The sequence below is a fragment of the Brachyhypopomus gauderio genome, chromosome 10 (assembly GCF_052324685.1).
Source record: "Brachyhypopomus gauderio isolate BG-103 chromosome 10, BGAUD_0.2, whole genome shotgun sequence".
Lineage (NCBI taxonomy): Eukaryota > Metazoa > Chordata > Actinopteri > Gymnotiformes > Hypopomidae > Brachyhypopomus > Brachyhypopomus gauderio.
In genome coordinates, this window is record NC_135220.1 from 8,290,905 (window position 1) to 8,309,122 (window position 18,218).

The following is an 18,218-nucleotide window of genomic DNA, read 5'->3' on the forward strand; positions in this document are numbered from 1 at the left end:
AAACTGCATCAAGATTAAGGGAATGCAGGCAAAACTGCGCATGAGCAGACCTGTCACGACGTTCTTGTCTCAGCGTAGGTAATCATGAAGGCTCTTCGAGGAATGGTGAGTGGAGCCGTTAGCGAAATCTCATCGGCTGTCAGTGGACACAAGATCCCTGCTGCTCGAGAGCATGCCCTTGCAGTGAGTCGTGACTACATCTCCCAACCAAGATTAAGTGAGTAGCGAATTTATTACAAAAATGAGAAGTCTGTAGCCACTCAGCTAGCTAGCTAGTTAGCCAGCTAAGCTACGGTGGCCTGAGACCCAGTTGCGCTTGCTAAACTAGGAGCACTAGCAGCACGGCTGAACGAAGCATGAAGACGAAGACAACCCTGAGCACGCCATCTGTGGTGAACATGTCGACAGTCCTGTACTGGTCTGTGATGAACATGTCGACAGTCCTGTACTGGTCTGATGAATATGTCGACTGTACTGGTCTGTGATGAACATGTCGACAGTCCTGTACTGGTCTGTGATGAACATGTCGACAGTCCTGTACTGGTCTGTGATGAACATGTTGCCTGTACTGGTCTGGTGAACATGTCGACTGTCCTGTACTGGTCTGACAGTTCTAGGTAGCAGTGATGGTTCGGACATCATCCAAGATGATCAGACATACAATTTGAAGCTGGTTAGGTCCCCACATGTCTGGTTAGCCTGTGTGCCTAAACGCGCAGGATTGTGCTTTTGCGAAGAATGTCAGCTCAACCTCAGTGAGTTAATAGTGGCACTGCAGGCCTAACTAGATTTGCATGAACATTACGTTACAATCACATAAGTCAGTCGGTGGTGCTGTATTCGGTCAATGCAGCTAAGTTTTATTTTCACGGTTTAATTCGATGGTGTCTGAGGTATGTTAGCTCAATATTTTTTAAGTACACAGAAAAGATGTGGATTCACCTAAATCTGTGACCGTCGAAGTAAAGTCATTAAGAAAAGCAACATTGGTGGTTGTAACCTGACCTGTAACACCAAGTATTAGTGAATGATAAATAACAGTCTTTAAATATTCACAAAAATATGAAAGAATCGGTGACTAGTCTACTAGACTACTATTTATGAGTGGTTGCCAGAATATATGACCTCACTGTAAGCGATCAAAGGCGAAACATTGATCAAATCCTTTCACGTGAGTTACTGTCCAGTCACTTTTTAAGCCCAAACACAATTCATGACAGAAGTATACTGAACAACCTAGGTGACCTGCATAAAAATTTGAATAAATAATATAGAAATAAAACATTTAATTATTTCCTTCCCTTCATGTCTTCAGCCAATAAAGCATTTGTGACTCATCTTTACAGACACAGCTCGTCGGAGGGATTGCTATTTCTGACAGTTGCTGTTAGAACATGAGAACATGTTGCAGCAAACGTGGCTGAGCTGAGATCGGGGACTATTGGGACCACACCCTGAATAGCACCTACGAAAAGAGCAGCATACCGGTACTTTAATTATCAGTTAACGATAATTATAGAGAGTCACACAGGGCACTTAAAGGGAGGAATTAGCCTAACCAACCAGCTGCAGATATATAAAAGCCACAGGGACAGTACAGCTTCCATACAGCTCATACCAGTCCCATGGCATGGTATTTACAACAGGATAATACATTAAACCCTTACACAACATTGCCCATTAAATGTCCATAGTACCACACCCTTGTCCAAATGTGGCACACCCTGATCCAAGACTCTGGTCCATCATCAAAGAGCATTTTTTTTGCTAAAACAAAACAATGTTGGACATCTTACAGAAAGAACAGAAAATTCCAATAGAAGTTATCAAATCAAAATCAAATCAAGTCAAATCAGATTTATTGTCACATTACCAGAGTACAGGGACACAGGTGAGTGATAAACTTGTGTGTGAGTTCCACAATTTACAAAGATGTATAAGTTACAAACAATTAAGCTAGTGTATGTACATATAAAATCTTACTCTGTAGTCATGAAAATAAAAATAAGTATTGTTTTAAGTAGGGTTGTCCCGATCCGATATTTGGATCGGATCGGCCGCCGATATTAGCAAAAAATGCGTATCAAAAATTTGATATTAGCAAAAAATGCGTGGATCGGAGCAAAAAATCCGATCCAGTTTTTTAAAAGTCCGATCCGGGTTTTCCAGCGCACCCATTTAGATAATCCATTCCAGTTTTTGCTGTAGTTTTGCCAGTGAGAATAAAATCCAGTCTGCATTTTCCAGCACACCTTCAGCACACTAGCATAGCGATCGCGATATAATACTAATAATATAATACGTGACACCATCCTGATATTCAAAAAACGTCAGAACCCAAACAAACTCCACTAGAGAAGGCATGTGCGATTAAACTATCTACAAGTTCTCCCCATGCCAAAAAAATAACCGAAGTGCTTGAATTCCACCTTATAAAGGTGTATGAACCCTGCAAACATGACTTTGTTCATTGCGCTGAAGTGCAGCGCGCGCGCAAAGTTACAAAATTCGAGAGGTGCACAAGCTCGTGAAGCGACAGTGCACGAGCGGAGCCACCGCGATTACGTCGTTTTCGGCGCGCGGACCCTCACGCCGTTGCGACCCGTCAAGTATAAAGCTGTGAAGTTTTCTCAACAGCTGGCAATATTGTTACTGCACAAAGGAGCTGTCTCATTCCTCAACATGTTGATCAGCTCCTTTTCTTGCAGAAAAATGTGACAATCTCCAAGATGTCAAAAAGCAGTCATGAATAAATCTTAGTTTTTGGACCTTAATGTTTACAATATTCAGAACTATGTTCATAAATGTTTTTGTTACATGTAAAAAAAAAAAAACTTAATTTGCACATTAAAAGGCTGTTCAAAACCTCTTTCAATGCCTTTTCTGGTAAAGGAGCTATGTGGAAGAGTGTGCATTAATTGATATTAAAAAAGAATGTAACTGTTGTTCACAGTATAAACACTAATATCTTAATACATTTTAATAAAGTTTGAGTGTTCCTTGTATCATTACAACATTTCACATTCAAACTACACTTTTTATTGTAACTGAAATGTCCCTACAAGAATCGATATTGAATCAGATCGAATCGAAAATCGAATTGAATCGGGACTTTGTGAATCGAAATCGAATCGAAATGGAAAATCAGTGGTGATACCCACCCCTAGTGTCGGCGCAATTGCATCATCGGTGGATCCATTTTGCCTATACGCAAATTGCAGCGGGTCCAGGGTGGCAGGCAGTGAGGAACAGATGATGTTCTTGACCAGCTTCTCAAAGCATTTGCTTACGATGGAGGTCAGGGCCACAGGTCACCAGACATTCAGACAGGTAATGCTGGCTGACTTTGGGACTGGCACAATGGTGGCTAGTTTGAAGCTAGCTGGCACGATAGAGACAGACAGTGAGGTGTTATAGATGTCTGCATAAACACCTGCTAATTCCCTGTAGCAGGCTTTCAGCACTCTCCCGGGTATGCCGTCTGGTCCTGCTGCTTTGCGCAGGTTCACCCGTTTGAAGGCTCTTCAGACCAACGGCGCACCTCCCTGGTAGTGACCGTCCCTCGTTTCAATCTCTGCCTGTAGGTGGGCAGGAGCAGGATGGAGGAGTGATCTGATTTGCTGAACGGGGTCGGGGGAGGGATTTGTAAGAGTTCTGGATGTTTGAGTAAACATGGTCTAGAGTTCGGTTCCCCCGAGTGAAACATGTTACCTGCTGGAATAGGAATGGGCAGAAAGTTCTCAGGTTATTCCGATTAAAGTCCTCCGTGACAATAAGTGCAGCCTCTGGTCATCTGCTTGTTGATAGCCTCGTGTAGCTTCCCAAGCGTGAGATCCGAGTCCGCCTGCGGACAGATGTACACCGCGACCAGACACAGACCCATTATCTCGCACGACAACCATGCCAGTCGGCAAAACACGATGAGGTATTCCAAGTCCGGTGAGCAGAAAGATTCAATGAAGTGCACACTCCTCCGATCACACTAAGCATTGTTAATCAGAAAACATACACCTCCTCCTTTGCCTTTCCCGGAGAGCTGTTTGGATCTGTCGACACGGTGCAGAGAGAACCCCGCGGGTTCGATGGCATTGTCAGGGACCTCTTCGGATAACCATGTTTCTGTGAGATCTCGAGCCTTGAAGTCAAAAAGAGGATCAACGATCCCTCCCTCTAAGCTATGCAAGCACCCACACTATGCAAAGTAAAGCCTGGTTTATACTTCCGTGCACCGAAAATGACGTAATCGCAGTAGCTCCGCTCGTGCGCGCTGGCGATTCGCAAGGTCATGCACCTCTTGAATTTGCAATGAAACAAGTCATGTTTGCTGGACTCATACACCTTTACAAGGTGGAATTAAAGCACTTGTACGTCACTTTCAAGGTCCATTTCAATAATCCCCAGTACGTTAAACCTAAGTAGCCCTTAGATGCATAAGTAAAAAAACATACTCTTCCATGAGTGGGGTCAAAAATGACCCCACCCGTGTATTTTTGCAATTGACTAAAAATAAAGTGATTATATTTATTGTATTTGTGTGAACAAAAGTAATTAACATACAGATGTATAACTTTTTATTTTTCACAAGAAAGAACAAATAAATATTAAAATTAAGCATAAATAAATGAATATTAATAACAATATTTCACATAAATCCAATGAAAATGAACATGCATAACACCAGAACCCTGTCCACTCACATTTGCACACACATAATGATAAATTCTTGATTCACTGTGTGTAATTGTCACAAACTGTTTGTGTTTTGCTGTGAGCATTGCACACTGGGGTACTGCATCTATAACAGCAACGGGTGGCTTTCCGATCCCTACTTCTTGGACATATCTGACACCTTTTTCTCTTCTGACTGCCCTCTGGGACTGTCTCCTCTTGCTGTTTTTCCACTCCACACTTTCCCATTGCCTCAGTAACATAGCTTGGTAGGTTCGGGGTACCTTCCAAGCGACTTTTCATTTGCGGAGTTAAAAGCTCCTTTGAGAGCTCCATGAGGACAAGTCGGCAGGAGCTTCCTTGGCAAAATTCAGGGTGCTGAGCCCTGAAAAATGAGTATGCATTTAGAGTCGCTACATCCAGCATGTTGTACCACAGCACCATGGGCCACCTCTGTGTCTGGCGCTTGCAGGTGTAGTTGCCAACCATCTGGTCAACAGTATCTACTCCTCCTTTGGTCTCATTGTAGAAGAGTATGATTTCTGGTTTTTTCTTTGGGGTGTTTTTATGCACCGTCTTGCTGTGGTGCATTGTGCTCAGAAGCATCACAGCCTTTCCCTTTTTTCTCACATAACTGATCATGGTCATGCTTCCATTGAATCCGAATTCAGTGCTGTGGACTACCCTTGACTTAGAAGCCTTCATCACTGGAGGGATGTCTGGCTTGTTCTGGCGCAACGTTCCCACAATTGTCAGCCCGTTCTCCAGGAGATGCTCTGCAAGAGGCACACTGGTAAAGAAGTTGTCCGTGGTGATGTTGCGACCTGTGTGTCTAAAACCACTGCACAGCTGACGGACAATGTTTTCACCCAAGTTCTTTTGCGCTTCTTCCCCGGGTTGTCTCCCTGTATACACAATCCCATCCACCGCATACGGTGTGCGTGCATCACAAAGCCAGAAGATTTTGATGCCGTACTTGGCAGGCTTGCTTGGCATGTACTGCAAGAACTTGGTCCTCCCTCTAAATGGAATAAGCTGTTCGTCCACTGTGACACAATCGCTTGGGATGAATTTCTGCCTGCAGTTGACGAGGAACATGTCCCATATATAACGGAACGCTGCCATGTGGTCCGTTTCCAGTCGTGTGGCTCTGGTTCTCTTGTCGTCAAAGCGCAGGAAACGCCGAATGTCTTCAAACCGTCCAATGGCCATGGTGGCCTTGTATATGGGGTTTTGTAGAGGACTCCCAAACAGTTCACGGATTGGTACGTCCCAGCTCCTTTCACATCCTGCAAGAATGGTAAGTCCAATAAAGGCCATGAGCTCAACTTTATTTAGTACTTTCCATTCTTTGCCCTTGTTTCTTGCGACTCTTCTCCCCTCCATGTTTGTGCAAGTCAACACCTCTTCCAGTATATTATCCGTAATGAATAGCTTCCATGCATCTACTAGATGGTGCTAAACCCAGGTGCAGGCCCTGGCCGAAATCTCACTATATTGTGGATTGGTGTTCTAGCCTGAGTGGGAGGCAATTCTGCCCAGTAAGATCCCTTGCGGCTCATTCTGATTGAATCTACATTCATTTCCTCTTCGGCAGATTCAGACGACTCCTCTGTGGCAGACTGGGCTGACTCTTCTGGTGGACGATATTCTGCATCCTCAATATCTGAGACATCAGATCCAGAATCAATACCACCGATGGGCTCTTCATCCCATGCATTCAGGAGTTGACAACAGTCACAGTTGGTAAGAAACAAAGGTTCCTAATGCAAAACCATGAGATTCTGTTTGGGGTCATTTTTGACCCCACTTATGGAAGACTGGGGTAGTGACACAAAAACTGCAATTTCATAAAATGTATAAAAACAAACAAAAAAATTCAATGGCCTCAAGTCACAAACAAGTTTTATGAGGACTACCTGGAATATGGAAGTATAAAAAAATTTACTCTCAGAGATTTTGAAGAATAAAACCCCCTGGGGTCATTTTTGACCCCACTTATGCATCTAAGGGTTAAGTTAAATATTTATACATATACTCGTAATGATTCGAAATAATTCGCTTTTTCATCACATTATTTAATGGTTGTTTATTTTTCAAAACGCCCAATCTTCACGTTCTCTCATGTTTCGTCCAGCACTTTTCAAACCTGGAACACAATGCAACATTAAAATTTGTCAGGTAAATGTTCCTTCCACTGTTTTTGAGGGGTGTTTCTTTATTCTTGTTGTTTCGAACAACAACGCTTCCACCGTTCGCTGAGGTTCGCGGGAGGTGTGCGGAAACGCGCGCTATGGTCACTATAATAAACAAGCATTAAATAATGTGATAAAAAGCGAATTATTTCGAATCATATAAAGTCCTATTAGCCTCGAATACGTTCGCGAGCTAACACATCTCCACCTGTGTGTGTGGAGGCACCGTTATTGACGCATACGCTCTCCGTGTACTGCACGGGGGGTGCGAGAGAGCAGCACTGCGTGCCTTTCTGAAATCTAACGTAGTTGCGGTTTATTCTCATGTAAACAAACTTGCGCGGAAACCCAATGGCCAATTATCGACATCAGCAGAAAATGATCGCAGTTAAAAAAATTATATGATAAGTCGATAATGTAATTATCGCGACAGGCCTACTATACACTATAACTCCAAGGATCACCTAACATTAACAGTGCAATAACTTTTTTTAACTGAGTGCAATAGTTAAATTATGTGCAATACCATTTCTACTGGACACTTTGGCTCTCTTTTCTCAGTGTATTACCAGTGTTTTTTTTGGAGAATGTGGTTCTAGTTGCCTTGAGATCATTACTCAGCTCCTCCTGTGTAGTTCTTGGCTGATTTTTAGCCTTTCTCATGCTCAATTGCTCAATGAGACTCCACGAGGTGATATCTTGCATGGAGCTCCAGGCCTGGGTCGATTGACAGTAATGTTGTACTTCTTCCACTTCCGAATAATTGCACCAACAGTTGTCACCTTCTCATCCAGCTTCTTACTTATGGTGTTGCAGCCCATTCCAGCCTTGGGTAGGTCAACAATTTTGTCCCTGACATCTTTAGACAGCTCTTTAGTCTTGCACCATGGTGGAGATTTTGGAGTGTCACTGAGACTGTTGGCAGGTGGCCTTTTATACAGGTGACAATTTGGGACAGGTGTCTCTCATCCAGGTAACGACTTCACTGTGATTAGGGTGTGTCAGTGGTCTGTGGGAGCCAACATTAGTCATGGTTTTACTAGGGGATCAAATACTTATTTCACTCAATGAAATGCAAATTATTTTTTATCATTTCATGTAATTTTCTTTTGATATTCTATGTGGCACTGTTAAAATAAAGCTGGCAGACTTTTCATAAATTTTTTTGTATTTTTATTAGGCTTGTCCCGATCTGATATTTGGATCGGATCGGCCGCCGATATTTGCAAAAAATATGTATCAGATCGGCAGGCACGAGAAAATGCCGATCCAGACTTTCGATCCAGTTTTTTTTTTTTTTTAAGTCCGATCCGGGTTTTCCAGCGCACCCATTTAGATAATCCATTCCAGTTTTTGCTGTGTTTTCACCAGTGAGAGTAAAATCCGGTCTGCATTTTCCAGCAAACCTTTAGCACACGAGCATAGAATCTCCACAACCTAACCATTAAGACGGCTATGTAAATTTGAAATTATCGGTAAAAATGTCAGTTGTGTGGGATTATTTTACCTTAAAGGACGACAAAGACGAAGAGGTAGAGTGCAACATATGCCACAATAAAGTCAACCGTTGTCGTAAAGCTGTAAGAACATTTAGTACATCCAATCTAATCAAGTATTTAGCGAAATACCACCGAAGACAAAAAGAAAGGTCCTACACATCTAACACTGGCAGAAATGTTTGCGAAGCTTGACAAACTGCCACTTTTTCTTAAATACAATTTACAATATTATTTGCACTTATGGCTTTTAAGTCTTGGTTTTCTGATGTAATTTCTGTTTGTTATTTATTATTTTGTCTATTTTGAGTTTATTAATTGCTAAATAAACAGGTCAGATCCAATAAGGTTATGCACTCTTGCAGCACCTGGTGAGGTGAATTTTGGTGTGAGTAAAAAGCTAAATGTTTTCAAGGCATTTGAGTAACACAGTTGTGTGGACATTCCAGTCTCAATAAACATATTAACCAATGCATCCTCCCACTTGCTGTTTTCCTGGGTATTAACTAACCAGCTATTTGATCACTGGTGAAAACAGTCCATTATGGTTGTCTCCCAGCTACCTAGCCGTGATGTTTTCTCTTTCATCGGAGCTACTCAGAGAGCCTAGCTTGGCAAGGAACTGGCTGTTAGCCCTCTTGTGTAAGCTTTTCAAATGGACTTTCAGATTTGTGGGGGTTTTCCCCTTGAGAAGTGTTCCACATGTCCATAAGACTTATAAACAAGTTATAAACAAGACTTAGTTTTGTAAACATGTAATACAGTTAGTTATCATTTTTTCCTTTTAATTACTGTTATTATTTATTTGAGTTAACAAAAATGTTTTTTTCAATTCCTGATTTCGTAATTTCATTCATTTTCGTTAATTATTATATCCTTGGTTTTACAACCCAACTGGCTTGTTGTTTTGCGCATGTCCTTGTCAAAGACAAACATTCACGAATGGCAAGTGAGGTGTTAATCTTTTCAGCGTTGAGTGAACTCTTGGTTAGAACAGCTATCAATCACTTCAAACGTGTCAGCTTGTCGTTATTGCAGTTACTTGATTGGCCCACTACCCCTCCACCATTCACACCTCGCAAGGCAGAGGTGAGAAAAGCTGTCAAAGCCACCACCACACTCCAGTCCAATAAAAAAACGACAGAATTCAAGAGTAGACAGATGTAGCTTTGCAATTCGAGAACAGGTGACATAACACATCGCCCAGCAGGGGGCGCTTCTGCAGAAAGGTTAATGGGCTGATTCTGTTGGTCCAGCGTGCTGACTTATGGGTGCTGTGTGTTGACAGGTGTATGCCCAGACTTCTGGATCTTTGGCACAGCTATTTTCTAAAGTCTATTCACAAATGTCGTTTTGGCTGAAGAAATGAAAGAATGATGAATCTAAAAATATTTGTTTTTTTCTAAATATAACATGCTATTGCAGATTGGTCCATATGATACTTATAATTTTGAATTTCCATTTGTGTGTAAATTGTATTTAATGAAATGTAAATTATAAAGTAGGATAACAACAAAAGACATCTCAAATCAAACTATGTATCATAAAATTCAGCGGTCATAGATTGTGGTGTAATACTGGAACAAAATATACAACTATGCTTGTTCACTGTGAACTTACCAGCATTTTGTGTCCACAGCATATAAAACTGTGTCTGGTGTCAATGGCCCATTGGTGATTTTGGACCAAGTAAAGGTATCGCACAGTTCTGTTGTATCTTAATGTTTGTACCGTACTCGGTGTGTATCAGTCTGATTCTTGGGATCTGCCTGACCTTGTGTTCTCAAACCCAGTCCACAGTACACTTTTAGGGTATATTCTGTATTCTTAATGTGTGGGACATAGCAGAAATGCAGACCATCTCATGGAGAACTGAGAAGTGCTGAGTGCTTTATGCCCTATGCTGGATGTAGAGATACATTGTTCTTTGAGCACTAAATTTGCGTATTTAATATAACCATTCTGTGACATGCGCCTGAGGGGTTGGTCCTGGCTTCATGTAGTAGAGCTGATTACCGACCATACCACCATTTACAACTGAAAGCACAAGAATCGCAGTACAGCGAGTCCCCGCTAAACGATGGGTCTGGTAAACGACGGACCGGAGTTACGACCGACTTTTTAAAAATTTCGCGCAGTGCACGGAGTGTTGTGGAGTGTTGTGTATGATAAGCTGAGCCTCTACCGCAGCCCATCTAGGCAACGCGATCACTCTTTCTCACGCTGTACACACGCACGAGAACATTGTTAGTTTTTTTCTATACTGTATTTACAATCAAAGCGTATCTACATCTAGGGTCACGCTTAACGACTAAAACTGCTTTACGATAGACTTTTCAGTCACTAACTCCGTCGTTAAGCTGGGACTCACTGTAATGGATCAGCACTTGTCCATGGAAGAAACAGTCGCATTACTTGCAATATGGCCATGTAGTTTATATGAAGCCTCGTGACTTGGAACACCCATTTCCACATGTAATCATTGGGCTCTCAAACCATTGGAAATGTGGGTCTGTTCCTAAAAGGTTTATTAGTTTGCAGGAACAGGCACAGGCACCAAATCTTGATGGAAAAGTGGTAAGAGGAAACTATATGGTCCAATGGTTATGCTAAGACCAATGTACCTTGCTCTGCTTTACTGTGTGGATGATAGTCACATGACTTATACTAGAACATGGCTCATATGTCTAAAATGGCTTTGCTACATGATCTGATGATTCATCTGGGGCATATGGAATTATTTTGTCTGTCAGGCTAGCATGTGATGCCATTTTGCATTGTTGCAGTTGACTAGCTGGGCCACTCAATGGAGTATGGGTTCCGTTCCAAGTCTTGGTCCTCCTAAGGTTTCTTCTTAATCCCTGCCTAGGAAGTTTCTCCTTGCCCATGGCTTGCTGATTAGGGATCTGGACCCATGTGTTTTTAAAAGCGCTATATAAATAAATTTGAAATTTGAATTTGATTTCAGTGCAGTGTTATGAGCTGGTGTCCAGCTAGTTGTTCATAACAAACAAATGGGGAAAGCATTCAGTAGTGGTTTCAACCAAAATGTTGTTATATTCACATTAAACTGTTGAAATAAAGTTTACAAACAGGAAAAATAAAACAAAATGGAGCAGAGAAGACCCAGGCTCCTGTTCACCACTTGGGTCCAGTGCCACTGCCTACACCACAGACCAAAATATACTAGATGGCCTATAGGGTCAGCACAGCATTGTATTAGACATTTGACCTTGGAACCTTTATATTAAGTAGTATTTTAAAAGGTAGTCTTTTGATAATGATTGTTATGACATGAACCTACTGAGATTGCATCTGATGTCTGATGCAGTTTCCCAGGTATGCCGAGATCGTCCACCTTACCCTTCCCGATGGCACCAAACGTAGCGGGCAGGTGCTGGAGGTCACAGGCTCCAAAGCTGTTGTCCAGGTGATGAACCAGTTTAATGTGCATTTTACCTGTGGTTACTAATTCATCTGTATGTTTACTGTCTGACTCCAATATGGCTAAAACAACCAAATATCATTCCCTGTTGGTTTATGGTGGAAACATGAGGTGTTATGAAGCTGTGTAGCATCGGAATATGTAAGCACTGGACCAGCTCATCTCTGATGTGAATCATCATCTGTAATGTGGTTTTAGGTATTTGAGGGAACATCGGGTATCGATGCAAAGAAGACGAGCTGTGAATTTACAGGGGATATTTTGCAAACACCAGTGTCGGAGGACATGCTTGGTAAGAACAACAAAAGCGTCAATCATACCTGTTACATACCTAATAAAAACTTCATAATAACATAACTTTGGTCAAATCTAATTTGTTCCTAGGCCGTGTCTTCAATGGGTCAGGGAAGCCGATTGATCGGGGTCCTGCTGTTTTGGCGGAGGACTACTTAGACATTATGGGTAAACAGAGGCTGTTATCTTCAGTATGATACAATGACTACTATACTGTACTGACCAGTACTGTACTGTACTGACTGGTGATTTTGGTGTCCAGTTTTGAATCTGTCACAGCTCTGTGGACAGTGTTATGACCCACATATACTTTGTTAGTCTGGGTTAAAGGTGGGATGCAACATTAAAGGAATGTTGAGCCTCCATCTTTGCAAAGTTTTTACATTTTTATTTACTCTGGATTTTTGTTGTTGGAATATTTCTATACTTGGTCTCTAGATGATTTTCTTGCTTTTTCTAGGCCAGCCCATCAACCCACAGTGTCGTATCTACCCTGAGGAGATGATCCAGACTGGCATCTCTGCCATCGATGGGATGAACAGCATTGCCAGGGGCCAGAAGATCCCCATCTTCTCTGCAGCTGGTCTCCCCCATAACGAGGTCCTATTCTCAGTGCTGAGTTTCCTATTGAGCATCCTTGTATTTACCACAAGACACAGCTAAATTTAATCTGGGTTAAATGAGAAATGTTTCTCTTCCTTTCCAAGATGTTCCTTATATTGATGTCCAATTTTTAGTAGCTTTTCTATAATTTATCTGTCCTGTGTGGGCACAGCATTGCATATTTCAGTGGGATTTCTTCTCTGTTCATGACTTGCTAATGAACTACACTAGAGTATACAGTTCTCCTCCACCTACAGTTTGACACTCCAGATGTCTAAAGCATCAGAGATGTAGGATTTGTACATTGTGTGAATCCAGATTGCGGCCCAGATCTGCCGGCAGGCTGGCCTGGTAAAGAAGTCCAAAGACGTGATGGACTACAATGAAGATAACTTTGCCATTGTGTTTGCAGCCATGGGAGTGAGTGGGAATTTACACTGAGGACCATAACCATCCTTAAACGCTATTCTTACAAGTGCGACTAGAAAATTATATTCTATATAACTCCTTAAATTGGTCTTTAGGTCAACATGGAGACAGCAAGATTTTTTAAGTCTGACTTTGAGGAGAATGGTTCCATGGACAATGTGTGCCTGTTCCTCAATCTTGCCAATGACCCCACGTAAGTGCTCTCTGAAACACATATAGAGATTTTCTGATCTTTCAAACAGAATATCTATTCGGGTTCAGATATTAGTGTTCGTGACACTCTGTTCACGCTTAGACTCCTTTTTGTCGTAATGTTTTTGTTGATGGACTTGAGGCAATGTGAGTCTGCACTATAAAGTGGAATTAATGTGCAGGATTGAACGCATCATCACCCCTCGCCTGGCACTGACCGCCGCAGAGTTCCTGGCCTATCAGTGTGAGAAGCACGTGCTGGTCATCCTGACAGATATGAGTTCCTATGCCGAGGCTTTAAGAGAGGTGTGAGGAATCGCCGCTGTTGGCACTAACAGCACCATGAACTCCCTTAACCCAACCGTAACTTTAAACAACCATTCCGCCATGCCTGCACTAATCCTCACCATAAACCCCCAATCCTAGCTAATCCTTATCTCAATCCCAGGTATAAAGGTGAAGGACAAGGAGCTTAGTCACTGATTATGATGTTGTTTTATCTCATGCCTAGACATCTTTTTTTTTTCTCATCCTAGTTCCTAAAGATCCAGATTGACACAAATGGTCAATATTGTTTTTTTTTTTTTTTTGGTTAGTCATACATGATTATTTACAAATCTGTGATTTGGCAATGTCATTATTTTAACCTTCTTCCAAGGTGTCAGCAGCAAGGGAGGAGGTTCCTGGACGCCGGGGTTTCCCAGGATACATGTACACTGACCTGGCCACGATCTATGAGCGAGCTGGGCGCGTGGAGGGGCGCAATGGCTCCATCACCCAGATCCCCATCCTCACGATGCCCAACGACGGTGAGCCTGCAAAGCACCTGTACATGGCACATCAGTTGCATAGTTCTGGACAGGCAAGCCCTTCAGAGGGTCATCAGTACCTCCCAGAATATCATTGGCTGCTCACTTCACATCACACATGTTACACACATACGCCCAACAAACTCTGACTGTTTGGGACCTGTATGATATTAATTTGTGTGTGTGTGTGTGTGTGTGTGTGTGTGTGTGTGTGTGTGTGTGTGTGTGTGTGTGTGTGTGTGTGTGTGTGTGTGTTCGTTCTCTTTGCTTCCCACAGATATCACACATCCTATTCCTGACTTGACTGGTTACATCACAGAGGGACAGATCTATGTGGATAGACAGCTTCACAACAGACAGGTCATTGTCTGTTTTACATTACATGTAGTGTGTCAGTATCATAACACCATCCCCCATTACATGTGTAGTATGTCAGTGTCGTGACACCAGCACCCATTATGTGTGTCGGTGCTTAATTCTTTTGGCTTGTAAGCCTGTGCCAACATTAAACCTGTTAGCCAAAGTTTGTGGGGACAACCCTTTGGAACAAGTTGTGGGTTAAGTGTTTTCCCCATGGGACTAGGAATAAATCTATGATCTGTCCTGATGTTTCAAGCAGCCACAAGTTGGTTCATATGCTTATTTATTTCCCAGAATAATAACCACTATTGCACATCTGTATGCAGATTTACCCCCCCATCAATGTTCTACCTTCTCTGTCTCGACTCATGAAGTCGGCCATCGGTGAGGGCATGACGCGCAGGGACCACTCGGACGTGTCCAACCAGCTGGTAAATTTGGTCAAAGCCTTCATCCCTGAAACACAGAGGACACTTTGAATATTTTCTACATTTAAATTATTAATTATATGATTGTCATATATTTTTGTCATTTTTTTCACATTTTGTTTCCGCTTTTGAGAGTATGTTGTACTTACTGTTAAATTAATGTTTTTTTTCACCAAGGAGTCCAGCTCCCCCCAAACACACACACAGTACACTTCTGTGCTCTGTGCACACACTCTATAGTTCTATATGTGTTCTGTGCCTTTGCAAAATGGCAGACACCATGATGGGATGTCAAGTTCTGCGAAGCTGTACTGAATTATTTTCTTTGATCACACAGTACAGTACAATCACAGAGACAATTTCTTCATTGTGTCAAAACGGTAATCACTTTCAGTATGCAAGGATGAATTGCAGTAGTGTTTTTGAAATAAATTCCTTATGACAGGTTTAGAACTGGCCAGAGGTACACAGGAAAGATACTATACAACAATGTTAAGGCTGTGTGATGCTCCTTTGATGCCAGTATGCCTGCTACGCCATTGGGAAGGATGTCCAGGCCATGAAGGCTGTGGTAGGTGAGGAGGCCCTGACTGCTGATGATCTGTTGTATCTGGAGTTTCTCCAGAAGTTTGAGAAGAATTTCATATCTCAAGGTAAGTGCCTTAAGCATGTGAGAGGGGTTGTGATGACATTCCGGAATAAAATTAAAGAATGGTACTTTGAAGAAGTCCTAGACCATTCAAGGAAATTATGTTTAAAAGGTTGTTCAGTTAAGGATTTATTTGCTCAAAAATGCATTTTTATTCACCCAGATTTGTTCTTTATTTTTTATCAAGTAATCTTACCCAACTTTACGTACGTTGAAAGGTAGACTTCTTCCTAGTAAATAAAGGGTTTGGTTTTTTTGTAAATGTGCCATATTTTGTCAATTGTGATTTTTACACCCCAATCGAAATTTGTCCTCTGCTTTTAACCCATCTGTGCAGTCAGAACACACACACACACACACACACACACACACACTAGTGATTACTAGGGGGCTGTGGATCACACGTGCCCAGAGCGGTGGGCAGCCCTAGCCTGGCGCCCGGGGAGCAGTTGGGGTTAGGTGCCTTGCTCAAGGGCACCTCAGTCATGGCCTTAGGTCTGGGAATTGAACCCACGACCCTCCGGTCACAAGACCAGTTCCCTACCACCAGGCCATGACTGCCCCAGTTTTTATCTGTGGATCTCAGTTTCGTTCAAAGATATCAAGGAGATGTTTGTGGAGATGACCCTTTTGTCTTCTAACCATAAGATGTCAGAGAACTAATTCTTGTTGATTCTCTGTTTGTATTAATTTCCAATTATTATATATGTTTAGTGTATTATATATTGTTTATCATCCAAAAATACTTGCTTACTTGATAATAATAAGATTATAATATCTTGGGTGGCCAAATATTTTTGCATAGTGCTATATTTGTGTGTCTTACGACACAGGTAATATCAAAGAAATCAGTGCTGTATTGTCGCTGTGTCACTGCTGCTTTGGTGTGCAGGGGCATATGAGAACCGAAGTGTGTATGAAACCCTGGACATCGGCTGGCAGCTCATGCGAATCTTCCCCAAAGAGATGTTGAAGAGAATTCCACAGAACACGCTGGCAGAGTTCTACCCTCGAGACTCCAAACACTGAGCCTCTCCTGGCCTTCTCTTCTCAGCTCCTCACACCTGGCCCTCCTATTCTCTCCCCTGTACTTCAACATCCTGTGTCTCTGCTTTTGGTCATTGTATATTATGTAATTGTTGCCAGACCGTTATATAAAGTTTGTGAAAATTGTTGCAACAATGCAGTAATAAGATGCCTGTGTGCTGCCTTATGTGTAAAACAACATTGCAACTAGTTTATTAGAGGAAACCTTTAGTCCTTTTATGGACAGAGTGATTGTATTGCCTTGTTCTTCAGTAGAACAGATTGGCTGTCTTGCCAGGACAACCATGTATACTGGAAAGCAGTACAACACTAATTTTAGCACAGGTGACTTCAATAAAAAATAAAATAAATCCTTGCATGTAAATCCTTTTGGACTGTTGTCACTGACTGTCAAGTGTGCCAGCTGACATCAGGGTTGACATCAGCTCCTCTTAATACTATTCATTACCAAATCCTAGGATGCTATGATCGTGTTCTATGGTGTGATTGTCCATTTCATAGTTTGTTGTAGGAGTCATATGGAGCTGTATGCTTTTTACTGTACACTTTTTTTAGGTTTTAAACATTTAGTAGTATTATGCATTGGTTGTTTTGTTTTCATTTTTATGAACTAAAAAAGGAAACTTTTTTCCTACACATTCTGTAATGGTCGACCGCCTTTGGTCTCTTGATTGGCTGAACATTGTACATTGAACGTTTTTGAGCTTTATTGTGTAAATTAAAAGTTTTATGTTGCACTTATCAGAAGAATGTTTACATATTTCATAAATACAGTATTTATTTGTTATGTATGAACATTTGCCATTATGCTGTTTAATTATATTTGTATGTGCCATTACATTTGGGTGTTCTGCTGTTTGTCCATACGTCAGTGTTCTACAGTAAAATGTGTAATACCTCATGTGAGTTTCAGATGAAAGGACACTGAGTGCATGTAAAAGATATTGTGAACTGTTCTTAGTCCATCCTGTCAATGGAATAAATCTGATGTTGTACCATTATTAGTGCTTACATTTTAGTGTATAAACTTCATACCATTCATATGGTTTGTTGATTTAATTGCTGAACATTATGTAATTTTGCATGTAGCCCATATGCATACAAATTACAGCAAGACAGATGTAGTTACTTTACAAAGTTTAGCATGTTTTCACAAAGGATCAGTATGCATACATGGCAACCTGAGATAGTACTGCAGGCATATGAAAAGGGTATTTCAGCTTGCCTTGCTCCAATGTCAAAATATGATACAGGGAAGCAGGATGTACAGAGTTCTTGTTTACGATACTGTGCGTTTAATAACTGGCACCCTCAGGTAAGGGGTTACAATATCTTAGCCTGGCTTTGTTCAGGCTTTTACCTTCCTGGACTTATGCAATTTACAGTCTGCAAAATAAGTTACAGCATAGTCATAGCCAGTGGGACTATAGATGAAGTTCAGAAGTTATAATACAGTTTTAAACTGTTACAATTTAACAAAACCGCTATCACATATATAAATACATTTCAATTAAATATGTGATCTGATAAAATTTTGAATAAGATTCAACTCCACAAAGTGTGCAGAATCCTGAATCCCAAATAAGTGGCTTCATTACCCTCC

The 18,218-nt window shown here is 41.5% G+C and overlaps 1 protein-coding gene across 4 annotated transcripts; it reads left to right on the plus strand.

Annotated features, from left to right (window-relative positions):
* Positions 1-17,616, plus strand: atp6v1b2 (ATPase H+ transporting V1 subunit B2). 4 transcript variants are annotated; one of them, XM_077019208.1, is made up of 14 exons: positions 18-217; positions 9,999-10,054; positions 11,691-11,789; positions 12,003-12,096; positions 12,189-12,266; positions 12,559-12,698; positions 13,020-13,121; positions 13,226-13,323; positions 13,505-13,628; positions 13,981-14,131; positions 14,409-14,491; positions 14,818-14,922; positions 15,443-15,572; positions 16,461-17,616. In XM_077019208.1, the coding sequence occupies exons 1-14, from the start codon at positions 85-87 to the stop codon at positions 16,595-16,597; spliced, it is 1,530 nt and encodes a 509-aa protein (XP_076875323.1). In that variant the 5' UTR covers positions 18-84; the 3' UTR covers positions 16,598-17,616. The 4 variants fall into 4 exon arrangements, with proteins under 4 accessions (XP_076875322.1, XP_076875324.1, XP_076875323.1 ...); XM_077019207.1 differs by having other exon boundaries at positions 1-217; positions 15,443-16,595; XM_077019209.1 differs by lacking the exons at positions 15,443-15,572; positions 16,461-17,616 and adding an exon at positions 15,365-15,413 and having other exon boundaries at positions 11-217.
* Positions 17,617-18,218: the final 602 nt, after the last annotated feature.